At 38.9% G+C, this 18,336-nt stretch overlaps 1 protein-coding gene across 1 annotated transcript in view; it reads right to left on the reverse strand.

Annotated features, from left to right (window-relative positions):
• Positions 1-18,336, reverse strand: part of NEB (nebulin) — a 239,440-nt gene that overhangs the window by 209,298 nt on the left and 11,806 nt on the right. Inside the window, exons 3-10 of the mRNA XM_036744010.1 lie at positions 17,873-18,088; positions 15,687-15,794; positions 13,551-13,655; positions 12,441-12,545; positions 10,278-10,382; positions 7,642-7,746; positions 1,955-2,059; positions 1,317-1,424 (exon numbers count right to left, since the gene is read on the reverse strand). Of these exons, the coding sequence (XP_036599905.1) occupies positions 1,317-1,424; positions 1,955-2,059; positions 7,642-7,746; positions 10,278-10,382; positions 12,441-12,545; positions 13,551-13,655; positions 15,687-15,794; positions 17,873-18,088 (957 nt within the window). The remainder of the gene's footprint in view (positions 1-1,316; positions 1,425-1,954; positions 2,060-7,641; positions 7,747-10,277; positions 10,383-12,440; positions 12,546-13,550; positions 13,656-15,686; positions 15,795-17,872; positions 18,089-18,336) is intronic.

Consider the following 18,336-nt stretch of genomic DNA (forward strand, 5'->3'; position numbering starts at 1 on the left):
GCATATAATAAATGCCTATTGAGTTGACAGCCAAAATACACCTTTCTCCAGCCTTCCTTTTCTTCTCCTTGCAACCTAATATTGGTAGAGACAGGAAAGGGCTTTTTCTAGGACTGTGACCACAATGGATATACTTGTCCTGACCTTGATTCACAGTCTAGTTCCATTTATATGACTTTCACAAATACCATTCAGGCCAGAGGGCATGCTCAGGTCTGCGGCAGGTTTAGAGACTACAGGGCAATTTATTAACGACTAATGACCTCAGGAAGCAACAGAAATATTTGCTGGCTTAATCATTATGCTGAAGTTCTGGTACAGTAGACAGTTATATACCTAAAAAAGATTTGGACCCCACCCCCCCGAGTCCATTTTGAGAAATCACAGAATACTATTCCTTGATTGAAGATATACATTAGATTTTTATCCTACATATTTACAGTACTGTCCATATTATCTATGAAACCATTTCAGAGAGTCACAGTTTAAGAATCTGATCTTCAGAAGAGGCAACCAAGCAGGGGTGTGCAGGTAAAGGCTTAACAACTGGCTGGGAGTGGTGTGGGTGAATCTGCATTACTAACTTTTTTTCCACCACTATAAGCCTACATCGTCATCAAAACAATAAAGCACGCCCTTATCTATGGCATTAACCAGTTTTTGAGGTATAAATGCACACACTGAAAATTTAACAATCAGTTCTCAAGATATGTAGGAGCCGACTCCAGCTCATCTTTGAGACCAGGCATCAGAATGTTACAGATCTATCTACCTGTTCCTGGAATCTGCAGAGACTTAAGAGTCTTCAAATAAGTTTGTTGGGTTTCTTTTTTTTTTTGTGGTATTGACCAGAGCTCACTGCACGGTGGCATTTAGACCCTTTAACAAATGATACCTTGCAAAGCTAAAGCAGGAATGATCAAAAATGGTGGCACTTCCTGAAACCTTATCTACTGGAATTGTTATAGTTTGTTGTTTAGTTGTTTTCAGTCGTGTCTGTTTCTTTGTGACCCCAACTGAGGTTTTTTCTTGGCAAAGATACTGGAATGGTTTGCCATTTCCTTCTCTAGTTCATTTTGCAGATGAAGAAACTGAAACAAACAGGGTTAAGTGACTTGTCCAGGGTTACACAGCTATTAAATGTCTGAGGCTGTATTTGAACTCAAGTCTTCCTGATCGAGGCCCAGTGCTCTATCCACTACCCCACCTAGCTGACCTTCCTGGGATTAATACTTTCCTGCATTCAAGGTCAGAAGGAGCACAGAAGCACATGATCCAAAAGGCCAGGTAACAAACAGAGTGCCCACGACACGTACCTTACTAGCAGCAATTCCAGCTTGTTTATTAACTTTGTATTCTGGAGTTTCTGTCTGCATAAAGTAAATTTGGTCTTTGAGGTTCTCGAAGTCTTCCTGGTATTTTCTCTGTAAGATATTAAGCAATAGTATTGGACTGGTGTGAGGAGCAAGCCATGCTGGGGTCAGGTTTAAAGTCAAGCATGGTGATACAAGGGAACACAGACAAGTTACCATAAGGTAACAACCTCTCCCTTAGCTTGAACTAGTCAGATTGCTACTGGAATATGGTGCCACTGAAATAAATTTTCTTGTCAATTATGAAAATAGGGGAATATGGGAAGGATTATCCATCTGGAGAAAAAAAAAACAACCTAGAACTCTGAGATAACACACTTAAGATTTATAGTAGTCCTTATGGAAATGGAAATTCAAGCAAGAACAAATTAGATGAGGTTGAAATTCCCCAGTAGAAGGTTTATGTTGACAGTGGCTTCTAAGGGACATCCTTTTTCACAAGCATCTTTAGTCATTTATCTTGGAGAGGAGGGGAAGAAGTTGGCCTAGAAGACTTCTAACCTTTGCGGTGTATGACTAATAAAGCTAGGAAAAAGGAAACTTCAAACCAAAGCCAACCGGGTGGCCATCCTCTTACTTACTGTGCTTAAATTGTCAGCATTCATTCTTGCATTTGAAATTTCAAAGCAAGGAGTCTCACTCCACTTGCCTTTGATTTTATTGTCATAGTCTTCCCGGTATTTGTTCTAAGATAAAAAAGGAAAGAAAAAATAAGGCGAGCAATGAAATATAAAATTTAACAAATAAAATTTTAAATAAAATAACTAAAAATGATGAATATAGAAATGTTTTACATGGTTGTACATGTATAACCTATATCAGATTGCTTAGCATCTCAGGGAGTGGGATAGAATTTGGAACTCAAAACTTAAAAAAAAAACATGGAATATTAAAAATTGTTTTTACATGTAATTGGGGAAAACAAATAGTCTACAAAAAATCAATTTGCATACTGATGAATGTGCTCCTATCACAGATCTTAAGCAACTGTAATGTGACTAGTGGTGACAGGACACAGGGTCTACCCAACAATAGAAGAGAGGCAGAGAAACTAGTCTAAAGCTTAACTAATTCAGGTCTCCTTTTAATAGCACTTAAGCTTCCTGGGAGAGATCTGGGCTAGGCAGCATCTATCCTCTAAGGACTGCTCTAGTCTCTACTATTATCTCTGGGATGGGACCTGGAAGGAACCCTAAAGATCATCTTAGCCCAACCTCCTTATCCCTGGGATTGTCCCGGATGCCCTAATGTGGGGTCACCCACACCTCTCTTACGCACATATAAAGATAATCTGAGTTCTGCGAAATGTGCTCCCTTCCCCCAAAAAAACAACTCTGGTGCCACACTAATAAAATCTGTGGATCTGAAGGTGTTTGTATAAGTATAACCTCTCCCATCTTTGCCGTCCCTTGAGAGGAAAGGGGAAGAAAAGTCTCACTGCCCTCTTTTAACTTGGAACAAACTAAATGGTGTGTCTGTGGCACCACAGTAGATTGTTGTTAGAAACCCCTCCAGCGTTCTAGCCAATATGCCTCAACCCAGGCAACTAATACATATCAAAGTGGCAAAGTCTCTGCCAAATCTATAAAAAATTGATGAAGGAGAGAAAGCCCAGTGAGGAAATGACAACTTTTGTGTGTGAAAAGCTTCTTTCAATCCTCTGTCTTTGCCCAGAGAAGACTTGGAAATAAAGCCCCAGTTTATTGGCCCATCCTTCCTTGCCTCAGGAAGTTTAGAAGTAAATGAAATTAACATTTGAATGTACCAAGGTTATGATACACACACATACACATGTGTGTATATATACATATATACATACATATATATATACATACATATATATATACATACATATATATATACACACACACACACACATATAGAGACAATGCTTTCCAAATAGATCTTCTCTTCAAAGTGAATACATGTGACTTTTTTTTTTAAATTTTCTCTACATGCACTTGTGGTCTTAATGTAGTTGCCAAGTGGGAGGCAATGCGGCTGCCAGTTAGTTAATCTATTTCTATCTTGTTCCTATTTCTCTTTTTCCTGTGAGTAGCAGAACATTCGAACATTCGGATCCCTCAGGGCTCCATTATGTAAAAGCCACCTCCCCACAACTAGGTGGGAGGGGTCCCAATTTATATTGTCATTGCACAGAGCATGCCTAGAACTAGTCTTGATTCAACCAAATCTTGTCTGCCAATCAAAGCACCTTCCTAATTCTACACTTAAAAGGATCCTCATAGCTTCATCACCTCACTACTATATCACAAGCTCTCTCTGAAACGCCTTTTACTCTGGGCCCCAGAAGGCACCTGGCTATAGGCTTACTCTTTCATATGTGTTACCTTGGAGTTAAGTAGAGACAAACACAGAGAAACAGAACTGAGTTGGTGGTTAATTCTCACATCCTTATAATCATGAATGCCTAGCCTATGCTGTATGTCTCTGAAGACGCTAATAGATATATAATAGGGATGGGCATAGGAATAAGGATTAGAACGGAGACTAGTCCTGTGAATTCATTAGTAGAGGGAACTTCCAATAATAAAACTCCCTTTACCAGCACAGGTTGGTATCTTCTCTACAACTTATAAAGCACCAAGAGGTTAAATGATTTACCCAGGGCCATCCCACCAGAATGTGTCAGACATGTGACTTGGACCCAGGTCTTACTGGCTTCAACTCTTCAACCCACCATATTACCTCTCTTTATTGCTATATCTGTTATACAGAATGTATCTACACAGAATCAAGTTAATACTACTACATACATGCAGACATCTCATAGCAGTATTGGATAAAGGTCTGTCCTTGAAGTTAGGAATATTTGGGTTCAGGTTCTGACACCTGTAAACTGAGGGCAATTTACTTAATTCTCAGCAACCTGAGACAATTGTCTAAGATTATAATTGCTGAGAGGCTACCAACCTACATCAGTGGAGAGAGTATCCTCACAGGGAATCCTTTATGCTAAAGAATTATTAGGACCCTAGATCTAGAATTGTCCTCCAGGAGAACTTGCACAGGGGGTCATCTTGTCCAGCTCTCTCATTTTAAAAATAAGGAAATCTGGGGCAGCTTGGTGGCACAGTGGATAGAGTGCCAGCCCTGGAGTCAGGAGGACCTGAGTTCAAATCCGGCCTCAGACTTTTGACTCTTACTATCTGTGTGACAACCCCAATTGCCTGACCAAAAGATAGATAGATAGATAGATAGATAGATAGATAGATAGATAGATAGACAGATAGACAAAGAAAACTGAAGTCCAAAGCAGTCCACTTATTTGCTCAGGGTCACGCAGGTCCTATGATTCTCTTTGTTTTGCCATCACCACCCCCAGTCCTCCCTAGCTAGAACTCTTTCCACTGTACTTCACACTAAGTCAAAGGTAGGTGAGAGGACCCCAAGAAAAAAAGTGAAGAGTCTCATAGACTCATCATCTCTTAAAGCTCTAACCCTCTCTCTTTGGTTGGTTTGTTACTATTAGCATCCTCATAATCACATGCATCCCTCTTCTCTTCTCCCTCGAACACTTCACTTTCTTCACATGGTTCTGTTCCTCTGCTAGTTTTGATTTTCTGCTTGAATTTGGGAAAAACCTCAAGATTTCTTAGTCACTTTAATGTTCTTGGGGAACTCAGGATCTAAAGCTTTTATTGGCCATTGTGAATATATTTTCTTAAATGGTATCAGTTTGGGTTTGTTTTTTAATGCACTACAGCATAGGGGATGTCTAAATCTGTAGGGTAAGCAGGACTGATAACAAAGCCTCTGCCAAATGCCATAGGAGAGCTGACAGTTCTCCTCGAGAGCCACCTTCTGTATTTACCAAAATCTACATGCTTACAAAGTCCCACTCACCCAGACCAAAGTGATGTCTGCATTTGTGACAAGGCTGAGTTGCAGAATTCTTTTAAAGAAATGCACTTTCATTACTTTTAGGTGAAGGCAATACAAACTCTAAGAAGGTGAAAGACTGCTTGGCCATTTGGAGGAACTTTGTCAAACTCAAATAGAAATGGATCTCCTCAGGCTGCATATTGACTTAGAAAACTAACCTTATCATTGCTGTCTTGTATTTTTATTTATTTTATTAAATATTTCCCAACTATATTTTAATCTGGGGTCTCAGAGCAGGCAGCTATCACTGCAAGTTTGGTATCTCTACTCTAGAGGACCTGCTTAAAAGAATGAATGAAGGAAATGGAATTGTGTGTAAATTAGGACTCCTGGTTGTGCTCGATCATCTACTCTTAAACAGCTTCCTCTTACAATCCATGTATGTTATCATTGTTCTCACTTTTTAATAGTAAATAATTCTCTCAAATTTTAAATGAGTAGTGTTCATCTTAGTGAGATTTTGCTATACTTATTAGAGCCTGCATCCAAAACACCCCATGTCTGTAGTCAGGACAATCTGGGATCGCAAAGAGAAGATAAATGGAACTGTGTAATCCACGTTGTCCCTGATTTTCTTTCTATCCTTTTTGTACAGTTGCAGACTGAGAGCTAACCAGGAGCCCAAAGGTCATCTAGTCCAACCCTTTCATTTTGGAAATTGGGAAAAGTCACACAGGCAGTCAGCATAAGCAATGAGAAATTGAACCCAGGTCCTCTCCCTCTAGAATTATTCTTTTCCTACTGTATGACGCTATTTCCTTCTGCCTCAAAGAAATGCTTTCCCAAAGAACACTAAACTACAGAGAAATCTAGAAGTTTTCCCTAGATTCAAACAGAATGCCAACCTGGCAGAGCATCACCACCACATGGAATGAGGTGAAGTGCTCATGAGGAGTACCCTAGGAAGCGGCTGCCTGTTGCACTCTATTTAAAATAGAACCTTAGCACAAGCCTATTCATTAGCCTAACATCTGTCTTTGTACATTCCATCTCAAACCCTACATACCATAGGACTAGTTTACAGCCCTAAATATAGACAGAGAAGTCTTGTTTGCCAGTGGCCTCAAAGGTCATGGAATTCACTGCCGCCTGCTTGAGATACAGCCCATGGCATTTTTTATTTTTAAAAATTTTCCCCAAGCCTGGCCAGTCTTTGAACTGAGAACCGGAAACCACACACATTTGGGTGTTCCCCTTTTCACTGGAGCACGCTGGAACAGGAACAAGAGACTCTGGAATTATGCATCTTCCCCCAAATATCAAACATTCCAGCTCCACTTTCTGAATGACCCAGGAGCCCCCTTAGTCATAGGCTTTTAAATTCTTCATCTAGCTAGTTTATTAAACCTCTCTTTTGGGAAGGAAAACAATTAAATATCAGTATTACCCCATGCAAGAAGCAGTGTGGTATGGTAGATAAAGTACTGGCCTCTGAGTCTGGTAAATCTAAGTTTGTCTCCCTTCTGACACATGCTGGCTGTGGGACCCTGGGCTACTCCTAAGTAACTTCTCAGTATCCAATGACAATTCTAGAAATCTAATAGTTACAGAGCAGTAGTCAATCTGCCCTGGTAGGGGGAGTTCCTTATACCAATAAAATCATAGCTCATGTCAACAAACATTTGTTTTAAAACAGCTGTTACATAAACGTAGTATGGTGAGTCATAGGAACACACACGCCTTGTCACTTGCTTTTTCAAAATCAGTGCCATTTTGATTCTGTTGGTTAATTACTATAATATGTTTTTAGTTACTTGGATAAGCTACTAAAGATAGATTCCCAAGATGAAGATTGAGAGTTGGAGGAGATCTTCGAAGTCATGTGGTCCAAGCCTCTCGTTTGACAGGTGAAGAAAAGTGAAGCCCAGAGAACTTAAGAGACTGGCCCAAGGTCACACAGGTAGGAAGTAGCAGAAGTAACAAAGCTAGAGCTATGAGGCTTTGTTATCACTTGTTTTACTCTGCAGCTTTATATATGCCTTCTGCTGTTGTGCTGAGACAGTTCTAAGGCCTCATGAAAAATTTTTGTACTCATGGGGTCACAGAATCATAGATCTAGAGCTGGAGAGGACCCTCTCTGATCCCAATCCCCTCATTTTATAGATGAGGAAACTGAGGTGCAGGGAGGCTATAATACTTGCCCAAGGTCCCAGGATTTGAAGCCAAGGCTTCTGATTTCAGAGTCAGTTCTCTTTCTGCTATACCACACAGCTTATTTGTTTAGGTGAACAATGCAAACAGCTTGGGAGAGGGAAGAGATTCCAGTAGCAGAGTCAGGTGTCTCCAAATAGCACGATGCAGTCATGGTTCTAGATCTCATAAAGTTCTCGATGAAGCCCATGTGCCAACCCCGAGTGCTTACCTTACTCAGCTGCCTGTTCACTTTCTTGGCAAATTCTAAATCTGGCGGATCTGCCAGTGAAGTGAACTGAGAATTCCGTTCTGCCTGTCCTTTTTTGTAGACAACCTAATGTCATAAAAAGACACAAATGAGAACAACTTAGTGTTAATGAGCCAGAGAATATTATCCTGACTGTTACCACACTCATGTGAATAGGACTTTAAAAGGCTTTATACTTTTGCCCTATTCAGTTTGCCACCTCAATGAATAGAATCCCTGGATCTGTGTTTGATGAGATTAAAAAACTGGAACCTAGTTTGAAGGGAAAAAAAATGCACACATGCATCTATATGTTCTGGGGATTCCAAAATTGAGATCAAAGTGATACTTAAAAAGACCCTGCTTTCATCTACAAGCCCATGGCCTTCTTGTTCTTGTGATGTCCACTCTACTGTCCCTATAGCACCTCCATAGAGACTCATGAAAAGGAAGGAAGGAAAGAAGAAAGAAAAGAAAGAAAAAGAAAGAAAGAAAGAAAGAAAGAAAGAAAGAAAGAAAGAAAGAAAGAAAGAAAGAAAGAAAGGAAGTAAGTAATGGAGGGAGGTAGGGAGGGAAGGGAAGGGAAGGAAGGAATAAGCATTAAAGACAGACTTTCAGGCTTCATTTATTTGGCTCTCACTACCTAATTGCTTTAAGCCCTGTCAGTTTCTTCTTAGCTCTGAACATAAGCTATTTTGGTGTTTCATTTAATACTACTCTCTTAGGCCAGAACATGAATTAGGGGTGGGGGTGGGGGTGGGGTGGAGCTAGAAAAGGGAGATATGAAATGGCTTTAGATCTCCTAATAAGTGGTGTGACAATCTGATAAAAATCAATTTCTTGGAGGTTAGGATCTAGATACCTCAGTGATTTAAAGTGATCTTGTTTAGGATTCTCTCTAGTTCTAGAATTCAATACCTAATGAGCTCAGTGGCTCTCAAGCACTAGAAAAGTGTCATTCAAAGCAGGATGAGGACAACGTGACAAGCAGGGGTAAGTGGATTTACAGAAAGAACATTCAGGGGACAGAACTTCTGGAATAGGATTCCCAGTTTTAAAGTCTACATGGCGCATGCTATGAATAAGAATTTGTCTTGGGCTCCAGGCCCAATAATTGTAGAAGTCCATGTTGTGTTATTAACAGGCATTTAAGTAATAAGATACTCTTTGTAAACTTAGTCTGCAGTAAAATACAAGATGTAGCTTAATTCTCAAATACTTCAGGAATGGGGTAAGAAAAGATTGAATTTAGTATTATACACGGTGACTACAACTTATATTTCCCTAAGAAATATCAAATAATTTGGCAAACTTTAAGTTTCATAGCCTTGATTTAAAGAATGTCATCTTTATTATCTCCATTTCCTGGAATAATAAGGTATGTGACCTAGAGATTGAATCATCTTAAAAATGTCTCCTGTGGTTTCCATGATAGTGTTTTCTGGCTCTATCTCTCTGACAATTCATTCTCTGCCTCTGATGACTTTTCATTTAAAAAAAAATCCTATTGCACCTTGGTCAATACACTTTACACTTTAGCACCTCATGACTCCAAAATGGTTTTACTGACCATTTTGCCTCTCCAAGTAGAAGAACTTTCTAGCAAGTTCTTTATATTTCTTTTGTAGTCCTCACATACCCTTAGCACAGTATGTGATATCTAGTAGGCACTCAACAAACATGTCTTGATGAGTTGAAATTTTAGAAGAGAAGCAAGGGAGTCTTGTTAGATATGAATCTACAAGGGTCAATCCTGGGCATACTATTTTATAATGGTCAGCATTATTGTGTTACACTGACTAGTACCAAGTATTGAATGATCTGAAATAGGAATATGCTTCCTCAACCTGGTAATTAAACACCAGGAAAAAGTAGAAGCACTGGGACCAATCTGAGCCAAATTTGTACCTCAGAAAATGGGTTAGAGAATGTCCCTATTAATACTTTTCAGGATAGTTGTAGATTAAAAAAACACAGTCAGCTGAATTTATCTAAGGTCATTTTAGTGTTAGGTAAGATACTTAGGAAGAAAAAAAATCTAAGTATACCTGAGCAAAGTAGAGAATAATCAGTTATGCACAAGTATGATAGAAAAGGATACAGGGATCCTAGAGGATCACCAGACTGCTAACATAAGAAATCAGTAATTTTATAGGACAGCTTTTAAGAGGAATTAAGACTGAGCTAGCATTTCTAAAAAATAATGAGTCAACTGTGAAAGGATGCTACTTGTGATGGGACTGGTGGTAAAGAAACCTGCTCTGCGCACGTCAGATTGGGTCTAATGGAATGCAAGAGGCACACTCTTCTATTGGGGCCATTGATGTCTAATACTGCTCTAGAACCCATTTTAAATAACCTAAAGAACAAACTTAAGACACTTAAATACTTTTGCTGATTTGAGAAAGCTGTGGAGGATCTGTACACTTGTGGTTCAGGAGTACCAAAATTCTGTGCCTAGATTGACACAGGATGATTTACCCATCAAAGTCAGGTTGAAAAAAGGCAACACTTCCCTCCCCCAGGGTTCTAAGCAGCTCAAATTTGGCCAGAAGAGGGTTAGAGGTTCCCTAATTCCACCCTCCCAATCCGAGTGTCATATTTGTATTTTCACATACGTCACTGAGAGCTTTCTGGGCTTGTGCAACCCTCCTCAGCTCTGGACTGTCATTGTACGGGTAAAATAAACTTTTGTCTGCTTCCCAGTCTTCAGTGTACTGTTTCTGAAAAGAAAAAAGAAAGGAAAATGTGAAAAAAACGAGAATACAATTTCTCTTTCAACAGAATTGTGTGCAGATATAATAATAGATCGCATTTGTACAATGTGTGCTAAAAACCATTTATTAACATGTTACAAAATGTATATTATCTCAATTATCCTCAGAATAATCCTGAGGAGTTAAGTTCTGCAATTGTTATTTTCTCCTCAGAAGAAACACAGACTTGAATAGGTTAAGTGACTTAATAATATATACATATATATATATATATACACACATATATATGTATATATATATACACACACATATGTAACTTTAAGGCAAAGTACTTTATTTTTGTCACATCATTTGAGCTTCACGACCACTCTCTGAGATAGAATTTATTATCTCTATCTTACAGATGATGATACTACAAGAAGTTAAATGGTTTGACCAAAGTTACATATCTAATAAGTGGCTGAGCTGGGATTTGAAATCGCAATTCCAAGTCCAGCACTCTATTCACATCACTCTTGGGAAAAGTTTAAATTTGAATCCAGGTCTTTGAACCCAGACTTAACATGCAATTCTCTTTGCAATGCCATACTGTCTCTATTATACCACAATTAATTCAGATCAAGGGATACTTAATCTAGGGTCAGAAGAGTCCATAGGTGAATTTTAATGAGTCCATGAACTTGGATGAGGAAAAGATTTTGATAATTGTATTTCAATATACTCAGTATCTTTTATAACCCTATGTATTTTATTTTATGTATTTAAAATGTTATTCTGAGGTGTGTATGTATGCATTTAATCAGACTCCCGAAGGGGTCCATCACACACATACACACACACACACACACACACACACACACACAAGAACCCTGAGTTACCTTAAGTGATAGAGGGCTAGGAAAAAAGCAATCCCTAGGCAGCAAAGCTGAATGAGATCCCTATTTAATCTACCGCCTTTTACCACACTCAAATGACTTCTTTGAATAATTTTAACCTCTTTTTCTTAACAAACCTTCACCAGAAGCATAGAATTATTTGCTTTCAACATTTCTTCCTCTCTTTTATTATCTGCCTTCTGGAGTAAGTGGTAATAAGAATGTAAGTAAAAATGGCAATGTTTGGAACAATTTGAAAAATGCTTTAACAATCTTGTTATTCAGTCATTTTTCATTCGTGTTCAACTCTTCGTGACCCCATTTGGGGTTTTCTTGGCAAAGATACTAGAGTGGTTTGTCATTTCCTTCTCTAGCTCATTTTACAGATGAGAAAAACTGAGGGAAACAAGGTTAAGTGACTTGCTCGGGGTCACACAGTTAATGTGTCTGAGGCTGGTTTTGCACTTAGGAAGATGAGCCTTCATGACTCCAGGCCTGGCACTCCATCTTAGGTGCTCGATTAATACTTTTTTGATTGCTTGATTTATAGATTGGAAAGAAGGGTGGAGGGAGCCAAGAGCCTGGATAATTCATGAACCAAGTAATCAGCCCTTAGATCAAGGACTCCCTACCAAGAGATCTAAATACCTTGCCTAACAGATTGCCAAGCTAGAAGCAGCTACCCCTGACCCTGGCCCCCTACCTTTCCCTGCCTCCTTTCCCTCAGTTTTAGGGGATTCCCAGTAAGGAAGAGAGTCAAACTGGCCAAGGTGCCTCCTCTCCCCCTTCACTCTCATCTCCCTCCACATCATCCCACTTTGTTCAGGGACAGCACTATCAGGACCTACCTAAGGTAATCTCCTGGCTTTGGGGCTTTTTGTTACAACCATCAAGCATCAACTGCACGTTCTTGAAAGTTATTGAGTTGGACAGGTTATTTCAAAAGATCAGCTCTAAGAAGTATTAGTTACACATCCCCTAGGAAAAACCCTCCCTCTGGACTTCATATCATACTGTACTTTGAACCTTTCTTGTACACTTATGGCAGAATAGTGGATATCACAGTTACCTGTATTTGTTCCTTTTTCCACCATTGAACTGAACTCTCTATCTCTGCCAGTTCCTAGTACATAGCTGGCTTTTAATTTCATTTGATGAACTCGTGTTGAGTTTGAACAGCTGTCCTTACCTTACTGAACATGGCTGTGTTCTTAATTGCCTGGACAAGTTCTGGAGCATCAGGGGGAAGCAGGTACTTATCCTTGGTGTCTTCCCAGTTCTGCTTATACAAAACCTTGGTGGAAAAACCAGATATGAGATAGTTATTCAATCCTCAAGGATAAGGGTGCTCAGGAGAACTGTTAAGTGTCTTCTTTTGCTCCTTGAGCAAAACTTGCCAATCACGCCACATGGAAAGCATTTAATGTGATAACCTCCTGTTTTTCCTTTAGGTAATAAGCTTAAAATTTGCAAACTCTAAGATTTTCACTACTTTGCTCAATTCTGCCTCCTTGATGGATTTTGCGTGCATTTTACATTAAAAACAAAATTTGTTTACGAATTTGACAATCATTAACAAATATAAACATTTCCAGGTATACATAAGATCAGGGAGAAAGGATTATGTGTGGATTTTGTGTGTTTTATCCTTTCTCCTGGAGTCAAATATAGTTGTCCAATTGTTTCAGTTTGGGTCCAACTCTTCGTGACCCAATTGGTGAAGATACTGGAGCAGATGGCCATTTCTTTCTCCATCTCATTCTACAGATAAGGAACTGAGGCAAAATAGGGTTAAGTGACTTGCCCAGAGTCACACAACTAGTGTGTCTAAAGCTGGATTTGAATTTATGAAGATGAGTCTTTCTTATTCCAAGCCCAGTGCTCCATCCACCACACCACCTAGATATTCAAATGCTATCACAGGTTATCACAGATTTAGTGCGATCTTGTCCAAATCTCTTCATTTTACTGATAAGGAAAATGAGGCTCAGAGAGGTCAAGTGACTTGCTTAAAGCTACACAGGGAATTAAATGGAAATAGTGCACGTGAAATAAACTCCCAATGCTCAGGATTAAGCTTTTATATCCAATTTTCCTTCTCCAACTATAAAAGATGATATCGCAGATCTAAAATTAGGATAGACCTCAGCGGCCATCAGTCCGACCCCTTCATTTTGCAGTTGAGGAAATGCAGACCAAAAAATGTTAAGTGACTTGTCCAGGGTAGCAGTAATCAGAGGTGAAACTTTACCCTAGGCCCTTTGACTCCTGCCCTACTGCTCAACCATTCTGGCCTTACCTTGCTAACTTGCTGCGACACTTTCTTTGCATGTTCGATGTCCTTTGCCTTCTCATCAACGTGGCAAATTGTTTTGGCGACATCGCCATCTATACGATACTTCACCTACAGCACCAATAAGAGCACAAGGGAGTCAGTTAGAGCTGTTAACCTGAGGGGGGCACACAGTAAGAGCAGGGGGAAGTCACAACACAAAGCTCTGGACCAGGGGTGGGGAACCTGCGGCCTTAAGGCCCTCTAGGTCCTCAAGTGCCGCCCTTTAACTGAATCCAAACTTCACAGAACAAATCCCCTTAATAAAAGGATTTGTTCCTTAAAACTTGGACTCAGTCAAAAGGCTGCACCCAAGGACCTAGAGGGCCACATGTGGCCTTGAGGCCTGAGATTCCCCAACTCCACTCTGGATACTTTTGATATTTTTTACTTCATAAAGCTAGAACCACAGCTTGCCTTATCCATTTCTTATCATCTAAAATGCATAGAGAGTACTTAATCAGTACTAATGGACTGGCTTCACAGGTCCCTTCTAGCTGTCCACCTATGATTCTATTTGTATCTATCTCATCTTATTTCTTGGGCTGATTTTGCCTGCTGCTACTTGGATTCACCAATGAATCATCACAAAGAGCCATGATTGAGTTGCTGTTTCCTTTGTACTTATTTCAAGGACTTGTGATTTTATCACTGTGGTTATTCTATCCACCATCACAGATTACAGCCTCTTCATGCCTTACTAGATTGTCTTCAAAAGTCACAACTTTTGGAGATGAGTTTCTTCAAACTGAGTTAGACCTGGTTCTCAGGTGGCATTGTGGTTGTATTTGTAACTTAGAGAGGCTCTGGGGGTTTGTGTCCTATTGGCACATCCTGCAAGAACACAGCGTCAACTCCATGTCACAAAGAGGCATCAGAACAGAATTTTAGTGGAAGCTGTCTTTCATATGCCTCTCTAAATATATACTGCTATCTGGATCCCTGACCAACTCCTTGGGGCTTATACCAAGTGCCACAACTTATAATTAATGCTCCTTCTAAACCTCTGAACTTGTTTAACATCACACAACCTTCTACTTTGTATGTGTAGTGAAAGTCCACATTCCCCAAAGATATTAGCATCTTCTACTCAACCAAGTCCATTGGATACTGTTGCCTTTAGAATAAACTATAAATACCTCTGTTTAGCTGTCAAAGCCCTACACAATGTGGCCCCAACCTACCTTTCCAGTACTAGTCAATCCAGCCAAGATATCCTCTCTTTTCCTTACTCACAATCGTCCATCTCCGGTGTCCATGTCAAATATGTTTATGTACATGTGTATATATGCATATATACACATATCCTCACATACATGATTGCATGTGTTGTGGATACATATTCCATAAATATGTCTATAAATACACATATATGCATAATATATCCTATAAATGTATGCATATGTATGCCCTATATGTACATATACATGTTTGTGTATATAATGGGTATATATTTCATAAATATGTGTATAAATGCCAGAATAAGGCCAGAATATATATTATAATACAGCCTATAAATGCAGGCACAAATGTGCCACATGTGTGTGCATGCATACATTTGTATTGTTATGGTACATATTTTATAAATATGTGTGTGCACATACAGATATATAATATGTACATATATACTCATATGTATACACACGGGGTTTTACTGGTACATGTTTAATAATCAGCTCTCTGGGAGGTAAAACATACCCATGACACACTTTAAGTTTAATTTGTATTATTAACATTTTCTCCTTCCCTTTCTTAAGTCTAGACCATCAACAAGACTAGACATCAAGCCTTAATTTGTAGCATATGCTTTTTTTCTGAGATGTGAATGTTCAGACTGGAAATTTAACAATTAGCATGAGCTGATTCAGCTGACTCCAGCACAACTTTGTATGTATGTATTTGTTAACTTTATATTTTGCTGTATATATGTATATATCATATCATTACTGGCTTGTTGTCTTCTTGACTTAAAATGCAAGCTCGTTGCGGACAGGGACCGTTTCATTCTTTGTACTTGTATCCCCAGTGTTTTGCATACTGTCTGACCCACAACAAATACTAAGTCCTTGTAGACCGACAGGTTGATTTAGATGTACCACCCACCTCACTGAGCTGATCTTGCACTTTCTTGATTCTTCGCAGTTCTGGAGTATCAGTTGTGCTGGCATAAGGTTGTCCTTTGGTTTTCTCAAATTTCTCTTTGTACTTATTCTGAAAGCGAATGTTAGCATTTCAACTAAAACACACTGAAGCCAAGGACACAGCAATCACCGTATTTATCGTTATTTAATGTGCATCTCCGTCACCAAAAATGAATCAGATGCCATTAGTGAATAATTGATAAATATAAAATTGCCATGTATACTGCCTTGAAACTGTTATTAGAAGTCGTGTAATTTTATATATATATGTATATACATATTTGTTGTATATACATGTTTATTGTTGTTGAGTCATTTTTCAGTCATGTCTGACTCTTCGTGACTTCATTTGGGGTTTTCTTGGCAGAGATATTGAACTGGTTTGCCATTTCCTTCTTCAGTTCACTTTACAGATGAGGAAACTGAGGCAAACAGGGTTAAATGCCTGGGGTCACACAGCTAGTAAGTGTATGAGGTTGGATTTGAATCCAGGTCTTCCGGGCTCCAAGTCCAGCATTCTAACCACTAGAAGAGCTAGCTGCCCCGCAAATACATATACATTTACACACACATAAATATATATGTGTATATGTATATATGTATGTGTGTGTGTGTGTATATATACAACACATATATATGTGTGTATATATACACATATATGTGTGTGTATATATATACACATATATGTGTATATATATACACATATATATGTATATATATGTGTGTGTGTGTGTGTGTGTGTGTATACACACACACATATACAGACAGGAATGTTAACTCTCCAGTGAGTTAACTCTCTTTACCAGTGAAGACTTGTCACTTTTTTTTTGACAACTTGTAGTCTTAAGAGAGTTGCTTTATTGTTCTGAGATCCAATTCTGCTGCCAACAACATGACTTTCAGAATTGCACATAAGAACATGAGAGCAGCTGGAAGCCTGTGATTACCTAGGATCACTTATGTGCACGACCTAACTTACTCTTTTGAATCTTTATTCTGAAACTGTACTACTAATACAAAGTATTCAAATGCAAAAAAAAAAAATGGGAAAAAAGCATTTATTTAGTACTACTATGTACCAAGCACAGTGCTAAGTGCTAGATATAATATAAAAGCAAAGATAGTACCTGCCCTCAAAGAGCTTATGTGCTAATGGGGAAAACAACTCACATAGGACAGTAGTGACCAGAAAGGAGTACTTTGGTTCAGAAAGATACTGAAGGGCAAGGGTGGGGGATGGGGTGGCAGAGAACAATAGAGGAATAGATTAGAACATCTCATTCAAGAACAGTGACAGAATTGATCTGGTCTGGTTCATAATTTCAGAACTAGGAAGATAGGGAAGGGGTACTTTTTAAGCAAACAGCAGATTTTTTTTCGTTAATATTCTATACATTATTAAATATTATATTCATATAATAATAAAATTAATATTTTTACTAACTTCTGCTTTTTCATACTGTTACCGTAGATCAGATGGACTAATGATTAATGATTAAATAGCACTGGGCTTTGAAACCAGTCTTGGCCTCATTCTGTAGAGTTAACTCCTGCAGGATATAACCATGTCTCTCTCTGTCTCTGTCTTTCTCTCTCCCTCCATCTATCTCTTTCACTCTTTGTCCACATACACACACAGACAAAGTCACAACATACACATATATATGCTGAAGGGTTATATAGACTATTCTGATATATGAATATGTATTCTGTAAGGTTAACTCCTGAAGGCAATGGTGATATCAGATTTATAATATACAGAATAAGACTGAGACCAATACAGGGAATTCCTGCTGAAATAACTCCCAATACCAATACATAACGGCAAGTGCTGGGCAAATTTTTTGACTTAGAGAGCTGCTTGGGGTCAGGAGGAGATTCAGTGATTTGCTTAGAACCACATAAGCCACCCTGTACCGGGGCAGGACATGAGCCTGATCATTCCTGACTCTGAGGCCATGTCTATATCCATTTTGTCATGCTGCCTCACAGGGACTACATACATGAAGAAAATTCACAAAGCAAAGCTCAGAGGATAGATAACCTATAATTTTGTGACAAGCCTATGTCTCCTTTAAAGTAATGTCTTCCACTGACAAAACAACTTTTAGGAGATGACTTACAAGCTCCAGATCCATCCAAACTTACCGGGCTAAAGAGATTTTGCATTTTCTGACTGTGTGCTATGTAGGGGGTCATGAATTTTGAAGGGTCCACTTTCTTCCTGATAATCCTCTTCCTCTCTGCTGGCTTTTCTGGTTCCCCAGCATGAGATACTGTCCTTTCCTCACGATAAGATACAGGCTGTTCATCTTGGTCAGTTATAGTCCGTGTAGTGGTCGTCTCATAAACTTTGGTTATTGTCTGAAAATTGTGATGGCAAATCATGGTTATCGTAAAGGGAAAAATACTTCACCAGTGTATTGATACCCAGCACACTGACCTAGGTCAGTCCATTTTATTCTGGCGATATTTTTGTATATTGTATAAAGCAAGACATAGCTCACAATATCCAAATAAATACATGCAATGTCATGTCATTGGATGCACTATATTATCTGCTCACAGACATGTTCTTCAACTGCTATAGACAGTATATATTAAAAAGTCCT

The sequence above is a fragment of the Trichosurus vulpecula genome, chromosome 2, assembly GCF_011100635.1.
Source record: "Trichosurus vulpecula isolate mTriVul1 chromosome 2, mTriVul1.pri, whole genome shotgun sequence".
Lineage (NCBI taxonomy): Eukaryota > Metazoa > Chordata > Mammalia > Diprotodontia > Phalangeridae > Trichosurus > Trichosurus vulpecula.